This window comes from Eretmochelys imbricata, chromosome 18 (genome assembly GCF_965152235.1).
Source record: "Eretmochelys imbricata isolate rEreImb1 chromosome 18, rEreImb1.hap1, whole genome shotgun sequence".
Classification (NCBI taxonomy): Eukaryota; Metazoa; Chordata; order Testudines; family Cheloniidae; genus Eretmochelys; species Eretmochelys imbricata.
The window spans coordinates 14,700,787-14,719,557 of NC_135589.1; the positions used below are offsets into that span (position 1 = coordinate 14,700,787).

Here is an 18,771-nt window from a genome sequence, read left to right on the forward strand (position 1 = left end):
GGCAGGCCGTGCTAGTATTCCCGTTGTACAGAAGGGAAAGCGAGACACAGAGGACCATAGACCTGCATTCAAGAACTACCGTAGAACTCCTTGCAGTGGTTGAATCTCAGCCATATCACAGAAACATTTGAGAGAATGGGCGCTACATTACGATGAGCGCCTGCTGATGGATTATCAGAGAGCCGCCGGCAAGGGTCAGCATCTACAGCAAAGCGCAGGTGCTGGGGGGGTGGGGTGGAGGGTCAAGAAGGGAGATGAAGGCTGATGGGGACTTTAGAATGAGCTGGAGAGAGGCAAAGCAAAAAGACACCAGGGCAAAATGAAAGGCTCTAAATGAGCTTCCCTATGCTGGTTGAAAAGCCACAAAAGGAAACTCCATACCATTCTCTCTCCATGTCCCCAGGCCTGATGGGCCACGCTCAGCTGTAATGCAACTCCTCCAAGTCGGCAAGGCACCATCTGGATTTGGCCCTGCCTCTTTGCAATACACAATCAAACTCGTACCAGCCCCATACCTTGCACAGAGAATCCACCGCTCTCCCCGTCAGAGTCGCTGTCCAGCTCAAAGAGATCCTTGAATTCTTTCTTGTCGTCCTCCTTCCTGTCCTCCGGCCGCTTCCGTTTGATCTCTGGGAGGTTCAAGTCATCGAGCTAGATGGGCCAAAAAACAATGAAATCAGCTTTCGAAACGGTCTCTGCCTTCAGCTGTGGCGTCGGGCCCACCCTGGTCTGCAAGCCAACGTCCAAGACTGAGCTTAAACCCCCAAAGCACAGCTTCGCATTGCCGCTAAAATCCGCACGACCTGCCGGCAAAGGACTATTACGCCTGCGTGGGAAGCAGCGAACACGCCCGGGAATCAGTTACAAAGGTAAGCTAATGCATGCCAACTATTGCCACTCCAGCGACCCCGCCACAAAACAACTGCTGGCAGCGGTCCCTCCGCAGGAAATGGCCCATTGCAGCTTTCCAGGTAAGAAAAGCTATTCACGTGATTGCTTGCATGGCTCCCCAATTCAAGAAGCGTAGCTCTGGCGACTAGCCAGCCTTACGCGGGTGGACAACCTGATCTGGTAGGTCTCTAGCTACTGGATTTACAGCTTTGCTTGCCCCAAGAGCTCAGCTGGTCGCTGCTCACCAAGGGATGACCTAGGTTGCCTCTGCACAAGCCGGCGACGCAGCAGCGGTTCTCCACCAGTGCCATCCCATGGTGGAAGCCATACTATAGCCCATGGTGCAGGTGCTTTCTGTTACCAGCATTGCCTAGCCCACATCAGAACAGAATTAAATGACAAGGGGGTAAAGATGCCCATGCTCTGTCTCCACTACAGCTTCCACCGCTGCTAGCCCCGGGGCCCAGCTTTGAGGCTGTAGAGACCGCCAGTAGCAGTTCGCTGTTTAGCAGTAGCAATCCACCCCACGTCCCTGTTCTCTGCACCTCCCCGAGAGCAGCAAGGATGGGGATTTGCCGGCAAGGGCTCAGGCCACCAGGGCAAGGACAATCTGAATGCAAACTTCTATAAAGCATTCGACACAGTCCCAGACGGGAAATGACTGCTTAAATTAGAGATGGGAGGGACCTTAGGTTAAGAATTTAGAGGTGAGTAAGGAACTGGCTAATGGGGGAAGGCAACAGGTTGTGCTGAAAGGTGAACTATCGGACTGGAGGGACATCACTAGTGGAGCTCCTCAAGAATTGGCCCTGGGAACTGATCTTATTTCACATCTTTATTAATGACTGTAGCACCAAACAACAAAACAACAGGAGAATGCTAATGCGATGGGCTGGTGGTGCAAAGATGGGAGGCATCGTCAGCACAGAGGAGGATCTGAATGCTATCCTGGAAGAGCTGGAGTGACGGTAACTGTAACAGTACAGAGTGTAAGGTTGCACACTTAGAGTGCAAGAAGAATTTCTGCAAGAAGCTAGGGGCTCATCACTTGGAAGTGACAGAGGAGGAGAGGGCGCTAGGTGTATTCTTCAATCACAGGATGGCTCTGAGCCAGCAATGTGATGTGGCTGCAAAAAAAGCAATTGTAGGATGTATCAGGCAAGGCATTTTCAGGAGAGATAGGGAAGTGTTAATGCCATTGGACAAGGAACTAGTAAGTTCTCGTTTGGAACACTGTGTACAATTCTGGTTACCCATGTTCAAGAGATTAATTTAAACTGGAGCCGGGGCAGAGAAGAGCTAGGAGGATGATCAGGGGAATGGATGGCCTGTCTTATGAGAGGTGACTGGAAGAGCTTGGCTTGTTTAGTCTAGCAAAACGAAGGCTGAGAGGGGATCTGGTTGCTCTCCATAAATACGTCAGGCAGTAAACACCAGGGAGGGAGAAGAGCTATTTCAGGGAAGGGACAATGTTGGCACAAGAACAAATTGGGATAAACTGGCCATGAACCAGTTCAGGCTGGGAATTAGAAGAAGGTTTCTAACTAGCTGAGGAGTGAGGTCCTGGGACAGCCTCCCAGTCAGAGGTGTGGGGAAAACTTAATTAATTGTGAGAGAGAGCTGGACAAAGTGATGAACAGGGTTGAGAGACAGGCTCTCTTGTGTTAGGGGGGCCCTGGGGGCTCCCTTCTGGTTCATGTCAGATGTTCCTAAAGTCTCATGCTTCAGGGCTTTGGACGATCACATGCAGTGGCCAGGAAGGGAATCTCCCCCTCCTCTCCCTCCCCTCTATGGTTTTGGGGTGGGGGTGGGGGGTTGTCTCCTTCCTCTGTACCATCAGGGATGGCTACGGCTAGAGATGGGACACAGGATGGGGTGGGACAGTGCTCTAAGGTGGCACCAATCATCCTCTCTCTTGGGCGCTTGGCTGGCTGGTTCTTGCTCACATGCTCAGGGTCTGATTGCTGTATGTGGGGTCAGGAAGCAATTTCCAGGTAAGACTGGCAGTGATCATGGGGGTTTTTCACCTTCCTCTGCAGCATGTGGGTCGCTTGCCAGGATTATCTGGGTCTCTCTCACCACTGCAGGAGCCTCGGGCACTGGTGCCCCTCAGCCCCTCCTGCTCACTGTGTGGGGCACATAATGGTGTAGTCTCCTGTGGGCTGTCATACCTTGGTCTCATTCTGGGGGCGGGGCGGGGTTGGTGACCTGCAACAGACAGGTGGTCCTTTCTGCTCTCCAATCCTACAACTCTGTACAAACCAAATCCCACCTGCTCTCCGAACACCAGCTGCCCTGCTGAGGCCTGGCTACACTCCTCCTGGGGAGCCACTCACGTCTGAGCACTCAATAGCCTGCTAGGAATAATTCTCCCAGCTCCCACCTGCCAGGCCACCCCCAAGGCGCTCATTTCTGGGCAGAACCACTTCAGCATCTCCACAAGATCCAACATGTTAGGAGAGGCAGTGAAGCACCCTCCAGATACAAAAGCAGCTTCTCAGCAGAGAGAGAGAGAGAGAGAGTTGCACATCTCGTTCAAAAGTCAATTCCAGCTCGTTTCCCCAGCCCGCTTCACTGCTGTGGTCCCCAGCTGGGCAATATTGATTCTGGGAGCAGAGCACTGACAGGCGATAACCAAGAACACTAGGACTGAAAGTCAGAGGCTGGCCAGGCAGGGATGAACCACAACCCACTTGCAGGGTCTTGGTTTTAAATGATCTCCCGCCTCCCCATCCACTATGATGTGGCCTAATCTTATGCGGCCCCTCCAGACGTCTCCCAAGTCACCTCTGTGTTGCAAGGACATGCAGAGAAAGCAGCATGTGACCGGCTTTAAAACCGCAGCCGCTGCGTGCCATGAAATAGACATGGGCAGCATCCCCCAGTGGGAGTCAGCTCCAAACAGCTGCCCAGAGGAGCTGACCCAACCACCATGTCTGTTTTAACCACCCTCTTCCCCAGACCTGCCGTTTGCATCATCTTAGGCGGCCACTAAGTAAAAGCGTTTAGCTTATCTTGGGATGGCTTCGGTGGCAAAACAGGTTCATTTCCACTCGCTGCACGCTAGCCACAGGTAACTATTTCACCAGAGAGCACTTCCTTTGGCAGGGGAGGGTGCAGCGATGCTGACCCAGTGGGAGGCCACAAGCCTTGCACATGCACGAGAAATCCCAGGTCCACGCTGCCCTCAGACGCATCCCACGATTCCTGCCTCCCACCCCAAGGCACAGTGCTGAACCTACAGCCCAGACTGGGGCACTACTGAACATGGACACACACACCCAGTCAGTCCCTTCTAGCAGAGTCACTTTTTGCCTTTGCAATCTCCCAGTCGTGCAGCATTCCACGCAGCCTGCAGGAAGGATTCCTGCGGATGAGCGAGCGAACTTCACCGTTTTCCTTCTAACCATCACTGCAAGGGCAAGCGAATGGATTTGGTGTCTGGGCTGCTACATTTTTCAGGACTGTTTTGCAAGACTGCAAGTCTCGCTAGTGCCCCTTCCCTTTGCATCAGTCTCCTCGTTATCCTGCTTGAAGCAAGACAACTGAGGGTACGTCAACACTGCAATCGAAGTGTCGGACTGCAGCTCAGGTAGACACACCTGAGCTAGCGTCAATCTAGCTAGCGGAGGACTGGCTGCAGTGAAGCCATGGCGGCAGGAGCATCAGCAGAGGCCAGGCAAGTTTTCCTGGAAGCCCATGTGTCCACAGCTTCACTGTTACCGAGTGAGCGAGGTCACAGCTAGCTCCACAAGCTGCCCCCTGCCTGCAGTGCAGACCTAAAAGCATACACAGGAGCCCAGAGATAGCTGTATCACTGCCTCCTATCTAGAAACAAACGCAGGCTGGTTTTCAGCCTTGAGATCTGTGCACCTCTGTGCACTAACTTTCCACATAGCCTACAATGGCCAGGCAGAAAAGTAGATACTGGCCCATCTGGCCAGGCGTGCAAATGGAGCAGAGGACTTGTACATGTGCATACAGGAGTGTCTGTGTGCAAAGTAAGTGTGCAAACAGCCAGTTATGGTTCAAAGCTGGCTCTATGCCGTCCTGTGTTACCCTCAATCTTTTGCAGTGCGCCGGGGAAGATGCCTTCGCCAAACTACCCAGAAAAGTGCCTGACTCTCTTTTCTCTGAGTATCCTGCAGGCTCAGTGGGTCAGCACAGATGTGAAGTTTAAACGGGCTTTGCCTCACGTTGATCCCAGTTAATATTTCATTTGCTATTATAATTATCTGTAGCACCTAGGAGCCTCAGCCACAGACCAAGAGCTCATTGTGTTAGGCACTGTACAAACACATCATGCTGCCCAATTGCCCAACGTCACTGGAAACCTCTGGGACTTCCTTGCAATGCTCTGCCGTTTTATTAAGCTAAACAATAACGTGATTGGAGAAAGCCATCAACGTCCTCCGCTACATCATTCATAAATACCTTCTCGCACTCTGGTCCCAGTACCAACCTCCAGGGTACAGTGTTCGCTTCACTCCACACTGAGCATCAGCTGTTATTAGGACTCAGTTTCCTATCACGTAGCTACTCAAAGGGTTAGCTGGGGGCTAGGAGCGCTCAGTCTCACATTTCAGTCCCAGTCCCATTCCCACTCCTGGCCAAGTCTTTCGGGAAAGAGAGGAGCACCCAGAACCAGGTTTTATAACCTAACTGGGACAGATTAGTAGCTAAAAATTAGGGTTGCTAAATATTGATTATGAAATGCAAAAATCATTTTTGGTTTTACCTTTTTCCCCCTCATTGCATTATGAGCTCCAATATGGGCATATTCCCAGGGGTACATTGCTCGGCACAGGGTTTAAGTGGAAATGGATCTTGGTTTTGAGTAAAATTTACCTCACAACCCGAATGTGCAGAAGTTTGCCTCCTCAAACGAAGGGGTGGGAGGGGGAGCTATTTTAATCGACATTTTGCACGACACTTGAGAGTGTGAGCTCTTGTGGGCCGAGACGGTCTCTTCCTATGGGTCTTTTCACCACCTGGCACAATCCTGAGCTCAGTCAGGGACAAACAACAATGGCCTAGGTTTTCAAAAATGACTCAGGATTTCGCATGACCATTATTGGGGTGCCCAACCGGAGACACCTTAAAAAGGAGGCCATTTAGGGAACCTACTGAGCACCTGCCCTCTTAGAAAACAACTCTTTTACAGTGTCTCAAGTTGGGCCCCCCCCAAGATGAAGAGACCCCCCCCCCCCCCCAAATGACTAGTCACTTTCAAGAACAGAAGCAGGATGCAGACCCAAGACTCCTGTCCAGCTGCAGCCTGTGTGCCTCCCGGGAAGCTGATTAGTCCGTGTGCCGCTAGAAGCCGCCGGGGAGCAGGGGTGGGAATCAGGCAGCCGGGTCAGAGTTGTTAGAGGAGGCCAGTTTCACCTCACAACGAGGCAGATTTTTTTCAAATGGCCGTTAATGGGACGTGGATTTTTCTCAGCCCTAATGGGCCTCATGGCGCTCAGCATCCCGCCGGGGAGCACAATGCTGCATCATTAAGCCAGCAGCCCTCATGGAGGGAGACAACAGCCCCATTCAAAGCATGGTGATCTTCAGGCAGCGACAAGCCCTTCTGAAATCTCACTTGAAAATTCACCCTTCCCCTGCCCTCTTGTCTATTCATCCCACACTCCTTCGGGACTGAAACAAAGCCCCGCCACTTCCTTTTGACCACGTCCCCCGGCTTTCCTCAGCTACCCTTTCACCCTCGTGGTAGGAACCCTCTCAAGGGGAATCTCACACCCCGCCACTCCCGGCTGCCCAGAGAAATCCTCGCTCGCTTTTCTACGCTGAAGGCTTGTTTCATTGTCACCCATCAACGGCTAGCTGCTGGGGTCACTCCAGCAGCGTAACCCCCTAGCCTGGGCAGGGAAAGCCAGGGCAGGGAAAGCCAGGGCTGGCACCAGCAGGACCAGCATCAAGCAGAGGCCAGCCCCACTTGGGGAAGTCACAGCTCACCGTTTCCTAGCAGGATTTGCAAGGAAATTGCTTTCAATGCTAAGTTCTATCTCCCAAACTGAACTGCCTGAAAGGGGCGCTTCCCATTCCATCCAGATTGCTGCACTGGGGGCTTATAGCCCCGTGGCCGAATTTCTCCCTGGAGCGTGATTCTGAAAGCATCTAAGATCTCCTAGGTTTCCTCCCATGCTCTGTGACTTGGCCTGGAGCCAACCACCACAACATCCCGTCTGGTATTTTAATCGTCCCCCACCATACCCTGGGGATGCCAATTATATCCATTTCCTGCTCCCCAGATGAGCATCCCAGCTCAACCATTTAATCATATTAGCATATAGACAGCTTTACTCGCTGGTCCTGACACGAGTGAGCCCCCGGGTCCAGCTTCCAAATGCTGAGTGCTGTGTCCGGAGTGGCAGGCAGAGCGTTCGCACATGGGATGGAGCAGGAGGAAGAGGCAGCTGGACCATTATCTACGTGGGCAGGTCAGAGGTTAGCAGTGGTTGTGTCCAGACTCTTGTTCCGCACTGTCCCCTTAACTGATGCGTTCCCCCAGGGGAAGTTGTTGCTGAATTCGCACAATGCCATAGTTAAGGGCCAACAGGCACTGGCCCCGTGTTCGCCCACCCTGGAGAGTTTTGCTCTTTGACTCGGCTGTTACATCCCCATCAAGCATAAAATTGTAAGCTCCTTGGGGCAGGGAACATCTCCTGTCCTGGGTTTGCACAGCACCTAGTACAGCAGGATCCTGGCTCTAGGCTGGAGCTCAGAGGCGCTATCATAATACAAACAATAAATAACAACAACAAATGGAAAGGAGAGGGTAAGAGGCAAGTTCTCATGACCTGAGCACCCCCTCGCGGCCAGAGGTCATCCTGCGGCACCCTGCCTCTGTTTTTCCTCCCCTTCAGGGCCCTATAACAACTCCCCATCCCCAGACAGTTCGAAGAAATCCCCCACTAGTAGGCCTCAAGCCCAATTCAGTGTCTCTCTCCCAACTAATTGAACACAAACTCACACAGGCTTCATTCTGCCGGCCCTTTGCTGTCTCTGCCAGGCCTCCCTGCCTGGAGAGCTTCCTCCCACTCTTCCCTGCTGGTTCCGGGCCCTGCAGGAGCCTTTTTGCTCCCTGCAGTATATGCAAACCTAGCTGTAGTCTCCTACGCTTCCCCCCTTCACTGCAGCTTCCTGCTCTTTTTCATAGGGACCACCTGGTTCAGCCCAGGTGCGGCTCATTCTGTAATCAGGGCTGGCTTAGGGCAGGGCAAGCCCACCTGTTCCACAGTGCAATCTAAAGGGAAAACCAGACAAAACCAAGAGCCAGCAGCATCAAGGGAATCCAGTGACCCCCTTCCCCCAGCTAGCTGAGTTGCAGTTCTTGGCCAGGTACACTTGGCATTTATATAGTCCTCTACAGGCTCAAAGCATCAGACAAATACAAGCTAACTAGGAGTGCAGCAAACTGTTTTCCCGCTGATCTGGTCTCCTGATCTTCTGCACCCCCCTGCAAAGATTTATTTCCTCCAAGACACCACCTCCATTAAAAACAGCAGCAAAATGACTGGCTTTGTTCTAAGGAGGGTTTGCCCTTTGCACAGCCCCTTCCGACTGAGGATTTCAACGTGCTTCAGACAACGAAGTTAGCCTGGTGAGACAGGTCACCCCACTTTACTGGAGGGGAGTCAAAGCATGGAGCAGCCAAGTGACCTCTCCAAGGTCAACTAGGAAGTCCCGAGGCAGAGTGGGAGACAGGTTTCTCATGCTCTGACCCCTCTCCTCTCAATGTATGCGTGTGACACCCAGGTGGGGAGAAGAGAGATGACAGCATCCTCCCAGCAGACAGCTGCTAACTCGCATTAGAAGGTTACCCTCCATGATACGCTGCTCAGAAAAAGGTAATTCAGGATCATTTCCTGTTCTCACCCCAACCCTTTGCTTTTCCCCTCTGCTGTCAGGAAAGGCCTGACTGAGGCTGGCAAAAGCCTGCTGCAAAACAAACCAACCACCCAGCCTAGCGTCCCCACCTCTGAAACAAGGAGTTGTAGAAGAATTATTAAACACTCGGAGGATTTGGGTAAGCTGCACCCCCTGGCTCACGACTACAGACAGGGGGGTGGCTGGCCCTGTCTCACTAAGTCATAATTTTGGCAGCACTAGGACGTGCCTCTGATGTATCTCTGAGACACAGGCAGATGGCCTGCCCCATAGATGGTGCTGATCAGCACAGCCGCATGGGCTGCAATAGACCCGCAGCGATCTGCACCAGCTGAAGATCCAGCCCACTGGACTTATTTTCAGGCCCCAATCCCAGTAAGTAGGTCCCTAAATAATCCCTGTACGCGTCAAGCTTGTATACCTGTCACTCTGCCCCCACCAGTCCCTTTGGCTGCCATGCCCTGAGGCTGAGAGGGGGTGTGTGTGTGTGTGTGTGTGTGTGTGTGTGTGTGTGTGTGTGTGTGTGTGTGTGTGTGTGTGTGTGTGTGTGTGTGTGTGTGTGTGTGTGTGTGTGTGTGTGTGTGTGTGTGTGTGTGTGTGTGTGTGTGTGTGTGTGTGTGTGTGTGTGTGTGTGTGTGTGTGTGTGTGTGTGTGTGTGTGTGTGAGTAAAACGACCTCTCCAGTAAATTCTGACTTAATTACTGTAGCAACCCTGAAAACAAGAGGGGAAAAAAAACTAAGCTCTTGGTGACAGGGGCCATCTGTTTGCACAGTGCCTAGCACAATGGGGTCCTAGACTATTTCTGGGGTGTTAACGATAATACAAACAAACAACAACAACAACAGACAACCTGCAAAGGACTCCCCTCTGACAAGTACAGGCAGCAGGTGCTTTCCTCTCACCAACAGCTAGGCACCAATGTTTAACTCGGCAGCGACTAACTGCAACCTGTGATTTAATCTCAAATTCCAGATCCTCTTTCTGAAAGGGATTATGGAGTTGTGGCTGTCGGTTACTTGCTTCAACACTCGTCTTACAGCAATGAGCTAAACATTTGCTTGCATAAACCAGTTCACGGGCTCCAATGGCCGCTATACGAAGCGCAGTTCTCCAGGACCTGTTCAAAGCTTTCCCCCCACCCTGGCAATCTCAAACTCGGCCATTTGCCTTGAACCCTTCCTATGCTCCACCCCCTCAATATTTTGCCTTTAATGCAAAGGGACAGGCATACCCAGCATAGCAGCTAAGTGAATCTCATTCCAGAGGTGCGGCCCGCCAGCCGGGCCCTAACCACACCTAGAGCAGGCCCGGGAGAAAGGAAGAGTTAACGCGCGTTCACAAGAGACCATTGGCAGTGGCGGTTCTAGGGCTTCCCATTTAGGAGAACAAAGAATTTGCCGAAAGCGGCAGTCACGTTTCCCATGCACTGCAGGAATTTCTAAATGGATGCACCACAGCTGCAGCAATTTGGTGCATTATAAAGCTATATAATCAGTGCTCTCCCCCCTTCCCCTGAGCTATTAGCGGCTAAACAGGCTGCAAAGCAGCCCAGAGTATTTTGCCCTGGAGCCACCACTGTTAGGAAACCTCCTGTTCTGAAGGGCAGAGATCTTCTACGGCTATTGCATCCAGGCACTCTGTACAACGGACTATTTCACACACCACCTCCCCGGCACAGTCTTCCTGTAACACTCCAAATCCCTGGCTCCCTAGCATGGGCTTACAGGGAACACTGTACTAGACAGAAGTATGGTCTTGTGGACCGGGTACTGGACTGGAAATCAGGAGACCTGGGTTCTATTCCCAGTTTGGCTGCTGGCTGACCTTGGACAAGCCACTCCACTCCTGTGCCTCTGTTTCCCCAGGGGAGATAAATGATGCTGGCCTCCTTTGTAAAGCGCTTTGAGGTCTACTGATGAAAGGCGCCAGACGCTATTTTTAACTTGGCCCTGTGCATAAACAGCCCAAAGAGGAACCTCTTGCTCCGTAATGAAAGCGGGAATCTGCAAAATTCGTTACGTGGCTGGGTCTCAAAGCCTTAGCATGTGGGGTGGCTGCCCGCAATAGGTTGGGAATCTGGAATAGGCGTCCCAAGACTACAAGGACGTGTGCTGGGATGTGTCCTCCTCCTCACTCGCGGAACCAAACCATCATCCCCCGCAGCACTTCCCACTGTGGCTCTTTCCAGCCACAGACTCCAAAGTGCTTGACAGGAAAGGACAAGTATCACTAGTCACGTTTTACAGATAGGGGAACAGACAGGTGAGATGACTTGCCCTCGGTGTCAGTGAGTAGATAGCAAAGTTGGGGACAGAACCCAGGCGTCCTGACTCTCTGTCCAGGATCCTGCCCACTGCACTACATTGGGGAGGAGGTCATATGCCCAGTATGGCTGTTTCGGCACCACTATCCCCTTTGAAAAATAATCAGTGCATAGAATAGAAAGCACTCGATCTGAGCACCCTACCAGCTTTATATTTAAAGGTGGGAACCAGGCAAAGCCCATGAGCCAAGCACCGGGAGAAGTTTGGACCCAGGTCTGAATTCGACAACGCAGCTTCATCTCCGCTTATAACTGCCCTCAGCATAGAGGGACGTCAGCTGGCTACAGTAGCCTACCCAGACACAATGCAGCCATTAGAGGAACCTCGTCCCAGCTCCAGCCTCCCAAGCTCATCCCTGCCCAGCCAACCTGGGGAAAGACACTTTAGCCAAGAAGTTGATCCAAAAGCTGTCACTGGGCTTGAGATCCTGGCAAGTCAGGCATCAAGGCTGAACAGGGAGCTGAAGGCCATTCAGAATTTAAGTGGCTATGGCCACCCAATCAAGCTGCCAGGCAGCACCCCAAACCACACCCTCTTCCAGCCATGCTGCTGAAGGACCGGCTTTGCTCAGCAGCCATCCCATGGGATCCTTTGGTCTCCCACTGTACAGTTAAACAGTGAAGCCGATGACTTGCAGCCCTTACCCTTTCCTTGCCGCTGATTTCTAGCTGGATCTCTTTCTCCCGCAGCTTCTTCCACTGAGCGTAATACTTGGTCAGAGGCGTCCCCTCCTCCTTGACCTGCTTCTCCCATTGTTCCTGAGGGGGGAGGCAGAAGACAGACGTTAGGCCAGGACCAGAGGTGTTCAAAAAAGGCTTTATGTAACACAGCAACGCAGAGAGCAGACCCTAGGCTGACACAGACTGCAGACCACAGTCCTAGGTCCTGGTCCAAGCAGACACGGCCCACTGGACTGAGCCACCTGGGAACCTAGATTCTACATTGCAGAGCAAGGGCAGGGAGAAGTGTAAATTCAGAAGAGTCATTTAAGGCAACCACAGTATCACACATAGCATTATGGGGTCCGTCACACAGCAGAAAAAAAACCAGACCACCCCATGTTAGCACATCTCGGCATCTGGGTCAACAGATTCAGGCTCGCCCAGGCTCTAAAAGTAGCCACAGAGACGTTCCTGCTCGGGCTATGAAACCCGGCAAAGGGATGGGTCTCAGACCCTGAGCAGGAACATCTACATGGCTGTTTTTCGTGCCAGAGTCCACGCCTGAGTCTGTAGACCTGGGGTCAGAGACCCATAGCTGAGGATTTGTTGGGGATTTCCTCCCCCGCAGTGTAGACATGCCCATTGATATAAAGGCGAGGGGCAAGATTTTCCCCGAGAGACTGCTAGTTTTGGGTGCTCAGCTGGCAACACCTGAAAGGGGCCCAATTCACAGGCGCTCAGCACTTTCCAAAATCCACACCCCTCTTAGGTGCCAAGCTGGGCAGCCCAAAAAATCACTGGTCACTTTGGAAATTCTGGCCCTTACAGTCAGAGTTCAAACAAATACCCTTCGTATCCACAGTGGAGATACAGCCCGTGAGACCAGCACGGGGGGCTTGGCACAGGAAGAGATCTGCAGGGGAATGCTAGACACACTAGGGACTTTGGGAACTGTTCCACACAGAGCAGCATCCATACACTAGAACATGGGACAGTGGGGTTCAGGCATAACCTCAGGCCAGAGGATTCAAGCCTAGAGGCCTAAAGTTTTTGTTCCTAAATCCGTATTTCGGCACCTAACAGAAGCAGCCGGATCCTCAATGGTGCTGAACACTTGCAGCACTCATTGGGCATCTCTGAAAGTCGGCTCACTTCTATTTAGGGACCAATTGCTAAGCTCTTGGGCCTGGAGGACTCCATGGGTCCGGGGGAGAAGAGACAGAGACAGACACAGTAGGCCGACTTCAGCAGGATTTCTGTTCCTTTCATTTCTGGGAACTGTTGGGGCAAATCTGGTCCCCTAAAACTGTTTTGTATGAAGCTTTTTAAACAAAAAACCCACCTGCATTTGTAAAGCATAAATCTGACAGATATTTGCCTGGTTTGTTTTTAATTCTATTGCTAAAAAGTGTTTGGTTTTTAAACAAACATTCCCCAGCAGTGTCTGTCACCCAAACATCACAGCCCTGAGAAGGCAGAAAGCAAGACCAACTAATCTATGTTCGCTGTCCAAGAAGGGAGAAACAGGAGAAGTCTCATAAATAGTGGGAAGTAAATTAGATGGTTAAAATGTCTTTCGGCTTTGATCACCTGGCGTGTGATCAGTAAGAGGACCCGTTCAATTCAAATGCATTCTTTTTCATCCCTTTGCATCCCTTTGCCATAGATCCCACACAGATCGGAGCCTTGCCATCTGTACTATGGGAGCGCCCAGAGGTGCTGCACCAGCACGTGGCGAAAGGCAGACTAATGCAAGACGGGAGATCACCAGAAGGGACTGGCGAAGGAGGACAAGGGAAGGAGCGACAGGGATGTGTGGTCACACAGAGCCATTCAGGACCCAGCGGGGAAGGAGGGTGATCCAGACTCAAGCGTCACAAGCAAACACCGGCACACGCTGAGCAGCTGAGCGGCACGTTCGGTTTCCGGCCATGGCAATGCACAGTCTCCAGGGGCATCGGTTTTCAAACTCCATGCTTCTGTTTGCAGGAAAGTCAGGCTGGCCTTCTGGGAGCAGCTCATCACAACTCAGCCGCGACAGCACATGGGATGCTGGCGTCAACCGGGCCACAGGCCACCGGGGAAAAGTACGTTTAAAGAGTAATACATTGCCAAGACAAGACAGATAAAGAGAGCAGAGAGACAGCAGCTCCTCAATTTGCAGCAGGCAAGATCCTCAGCTGGTGGAAGCCGGCATGTATCTACTGAAGACTTCAATGGGGCCACAGCAATTTGCACCAGCTCAGGAACGGGCCCGTAGCAGGAAAGGGAAAAGAAGAAGCATCCGTGATCTCTGCACCATGAACAGCACTTTGGTAAATAAATGGCAGCTGGCTTGTCACACCCACATTCCAACGTTCTGGAATCTATTCATTGGGGAGAGTTGGGGGGGTTTCATCTCCTTCCTCTGAAGCATCAGTGATGGCCCCATCTGGAGATGGGGCACGGGAGAGAGTGGGCCAGGGCTCTGAGGTGGCACCAAGCATTCGCCAACACAGGTGCTTGTCTGGCGGTTTCTTGCTCACGTGCTCAGGGAATAACTGATTGCCATACGTAGGGTCAGGATGCAATTTCCCCCCAGGTCCGAATGACAGTGACCTTGGCCTTGGGGGGGTTTCCACCTTCCTCTATAGCATGGGGCACAGGTCATTTGCTGGGATTATCTGGGTATATCTCACTTCATTCTGGTATTGGCACACCTCGCTCTGTCCTGTTCTCTGTCTGTGGCACATCCTGGTTCAGTCTCCTGGGGGCTCTAATACTCTGGTGCAATTCTGCTTGTTGGGTTTAGTTCGTGGGTGCTGGGTAGTGTTGGTGGCCTGTGATACACAGGAGGTCAGACCAGATCTGGTGGTCCCTTCTGGCCTTAAACGCTATGATTATACACCCAAGAATAGGGACGACAGCATCAAGCCAAACAGCCCCTTTCGGGTAACGATGGGCCCCAAGCTTATACCACCCTTTTGGAACGTTGGAAACACATGGCTCTGGACTGCGTGGCTTGAGTCCAGGCCTGCTTGCCAGTTATCTCCTCTGCTCTTCAACACGCTGACAGACACTGTGGTCTCTGGTGACGCACGCCAGCAGACAGGCCTGTTGTCAGACGGCTCCACTCTGCTTTCAGTCCTGTTCGTCACAACAGCAAAAGTGGCAGAGTTGTCGTCCTTATGCACAGATCAGGGCTGCTCCTGGCTTCCAGCCAGAACTGAGCATTTCAGCAAAGCCTCCGACCTTCTCATGGAGGGAGGCTCTTTGTTCTATCCAGTGTGCCGAGACATCTATTGTTTTTAATTGGTGACGGACCGGGAGGGCACGAAAATAATGAAAATACTCCCCTTGACTTTTCATTCTGAACCTCAATGGAAAAAGTTGAGCAGGTCAGACACCAAGTCCATCCCAGCTGCTTGCAATTCTCTTTCCCTCCAGCACTATTAATTATTTGGGACAAGGGGTGCCGAGCATGGATTGGGGCCCCATCATGCTAAACCCTATACAAAACACGAAGGCAGTCCCTGCCCCAGAGAGCTTCCAACCTAAGTAGGGGGCAACAGGCAACCAGCGAATGCAAGACATGGGGAGCCCAAGGAAACAAAATGACACTGGTCAGCAGAGGATGCAGCAGTCAGTCATTCTTCATTTACTGGGACAAAGATGGAAAAGCCCAAAGTGGTTGTTGCCATCTTCCCTTAGCAGGGCACTTCCAAAACTGCATCAGGCTCTCAGGCCTCTTTTAACATCTTGGTTCTGAGCCCTGAACCCAAACCCGTGAGGTGCCAGCAGCACGGTGATGACCACGGTCTTGTTTATTCGTGATGTCAGCACTGCTCTAAGGACAGCATTGCTCCTACAGAAAGTCACTGACTGGTCCAGGACCCTTCCTGGGTCACAGGGACCTTTGTGCGTGGGTTTTAATAAAACACGGAGCATGCTCAGATGCCACGGCAAGGAGTATGGTGAAAGAACCTGCACAGGTGAGACAGCCTGTGCCCCCACGTGGGGACAGAAGCCATTATCTGGGCCCTAACCCTGCCATCCCAGCTGGGGATCTAGTCTCAGACCTCCTGTCCTGTGATGGCAGCTGGTTCCAGGGCCACAGATGTTCTTAGTATCAAAGTTCCCTGCATTTTCCCTGCTGAAAGTGAAGCCCATGACTTCTGGTCTTGCCCTCAGACTGAAGGTACCAGCTGATCCCCATTCTCTCCAAAGTGCCTTTATGGTGGGAGGGGAAGGAGGGATGCATTTGCTCTCTCCCCCCGCCTCTTTTCTCTATGCTGAACCTCTCCTAACCTTTGCTCTCCAAGCCCCTTCCACTGGTTTTGCAGCTTTCCTCTGAACTCTCCCCGCCCTTTTCCACCTTTTCCCCAGGAATCAGGAGACTAGCGAAAAACCAGAGGCCGAGCACAATGGATGAGAGGGTCCGGAGAGAGGGACAGTGCCACGGCAGATGCTGGCTGTGCTGGGAAAGGTCTCAGGAGCAGCTCATTTTCACCAAGGTGTTCAATGGAGTCCCCAGGCGAAAGGGAGCAGGGAACAGCTGCCGGCGCAGGAGATGCAGCTTTCTCGGGGGCCAGTCCAAGGACCGTGGAACAGACTCTCACAAGGACCATCACAAACCTCACCACCTTTCCATCCAAGGGCCAGACGCTCTTCTCCGACCTGCCTTCTCTAATGCAAACACAGCAGAGTGGACAAAACAAAACCCAGAACTCTCCCAGAGTGTAAGAATCATATGTGCTGTCAAGATGAGACAGAACGAACCCGAAGTGCCAACGTTACTCCCGTCACTTATCGACCTACTGGAAGGTGCTCAGATAGCCGGCTGAGGATGGCGGGGTCAGAACCTCTACAGAACAGAGTAAGTTTATCCTGGTTTCAGACAGGCTGGCTATCTTTGCAGAGACATAGCTGCAGGCCCCGGTGCGCTAATTCCCCTGCCTGCATTTCATGTCACTGCACCAGAGACCCATACCGGTGCCAAGGAGTCTATGGCCAGGGTTGGCACGCTGCGCTCCGGGATTAAGAGTTAGCGGCAGGCTCCATTCTCTGCCTGGCTCCCCCCAGTAAAATATTCATTAATGCATTAATCCTATTAGCATCAGAGTCGGCTTCTCAAAGCAGCCTGGGCTCTGGAATATTGCACTTAAAAAAAGATTTAACTTGAGTCATCACCCATGATTCAGAGTTGGATGGGGGCAGGCGAGCAGACATCCAGCATGGCTGCTCCCCCACGGCAAGCAGCTCACGAAGATGCAAAGGGTAGTTTAGCAATCGAAGCATCAGGTTTGACGCCTCTATTCTCCCTTCAGTTGCAGGTTCAAATCCTGGCAGGCCTCCCAGTGTCCTTTAGAAGAAGATAATCTAGGCCCATGCAGTATAGCAGAGATGGGTGAAGCTCAAAGTTTTCCCAGACACACTCGATACTCCCGGGGACTGCAGAAACATCTTCATGAGACAAGTCACATTCATGAACTTTATTCCTGTAGAGCTGTTCCACACAAATCCACATCTCTTAAAAAATAATTCTGCTCTGCTAAAGAGCCGCCTTTGAATTGAACCAGGCTGGGAAAAGTGCAGTCCCTAGAGATACAGTTTAGTTCTAAGCGGAATTTTTCTCTGCCCCTTTTTCCGTCACTCTCTGAGTTTGTTTTCACTTGGCCCCTTCTCTTCTCCATTTTTTCCTGATCCTTTCCCCGCCCAGCACGCAGTGGATTGCTTTTCTCTGCTCCCTTCTCATCCTCTCCCCTAAGCAAGATGCAAAGCTAAGAAGAGTCTGAGATGAACTTTCCGAGCCCATGAGGTCAGAAGGGGTGGATGGTGAGATGAGTTTGCCTATCCTCTGGGCAGGGCCTTTTGCGACAGAACTTAGAGCTGGGGCCTTGTCTGATCTGTGTGGCCACTATTAAGTTACAGTAGCGTCTAGAGGCCCCAACCAAGATTGGGACCCCACTGTGGTGGGTGCTGCGCACACACCCAATGATGGACAGCCCCTACCTGAAGAGCTTGGTTTGAACAGAGAAGACGAAGGGTGGGAAGCAAAGCAGAGAACAGGGAGGTAAAATGACTCCCCCAAGGTCATACGCAGAGCCAGGGAGAGAACCAGCCTCGCGGCGTCCAGTCCAGTGTCCCACCCGACTCCAACATGCTGCCTCTGTTAAACAAGCTCTTCCCAGGACAGCAGGAGTTACTCCATGTCCAGGGGCAGGACTCCCCCGGCTCTGCAGCGAGCTGGTTAGCAGCTGCCTCGGTGGGGTGGTTGTTTCCCTGCTGTGGCACGAAGAGCAAGGGACGCGGGCGGTCAGACAGGCCTGGGGGGAAGGTACCAGGGCTCTGCTTGCTGCTGCTGAGCGTGCGACCCAGTAACATCCCCCTTCCCCCCCGCCTGGCACATGTGCAGGGACGGGAATTCCAGGGAGCATTTGCTCTCAATTGCTCCTGCTGGCAAGGGAGACAAACAGATGTTTGGCCTCCCTTCCTCCACCCTCTCTGGCAGTGATTTGCTGCCACATACATTGTGAGGTTGGAGGCAGGCCGGTGAACTCAACCCACATGCAGAGGGGCACAGCAAGCCTTTCTGGGAAGCCAGGCCCCTGCGCTAGCTCGGGCTCTTGCCCCTTCTCGGAAATCAACACCATCTCTTCGCAAGGACTCCATAGAGGACTCTGAACTGCTCCGCATGTGCACGAGAACGGCCATCATCCCCTTCCTCCCCCAGGAGCACAGTGTGTACCCGCCGCTCCCCCCATTCCCAGCGGTCGATGCTGTTCCACTGCTAACTGCTAAGGTGCACAAGGAGGCACAAGCTACGCCCCCCCATTCCTCCTCGGGCAATGGCTCCCACCTCTCCATGGTGCAGAGAGCAGCAATCACACATTCTGCTGGGAACACAGGCATCCCTGCACAGCGGAGCCATAAGCTGCTGTTATACCTCTTTAAACTCTCAAAACAACTCTGAAGCTTGCATACCCCTGAAGCTTGCATGGAAATCGAGTGCTCC

General features: G+C 52.4%; 1 protein-coding gene across 2 annotated transcripts in view; it reads right to left on the reverse strand.

Moving 5' to 3' along the window:
- The window catches only part of NOC2L (NOC2 like nucleolar associated transcriptional repressor), an 85,078-nt gene that overhangs the window by 18,831 nt on the left and 47,476 nt on the right, over positions 1-18,771 (reverse strand). For both annotated transcript variants that reach the window (XM_077837200.1, XM_077837199.1), the window contains exons 16-17: positions 11,760-11,873; positions 516-651 (exon numbers count right to left, since the gene is read on the reverse strand). In XM_077837200.1, coding sequence (XP_077693326.1) covers positions 516-651; positions 11,760-11,873 — 250 coding nt within the window. The remainder of the gene's footprint in view (positions 1-515; positions 652-11,759; positions 11,874-18,771) is intronic.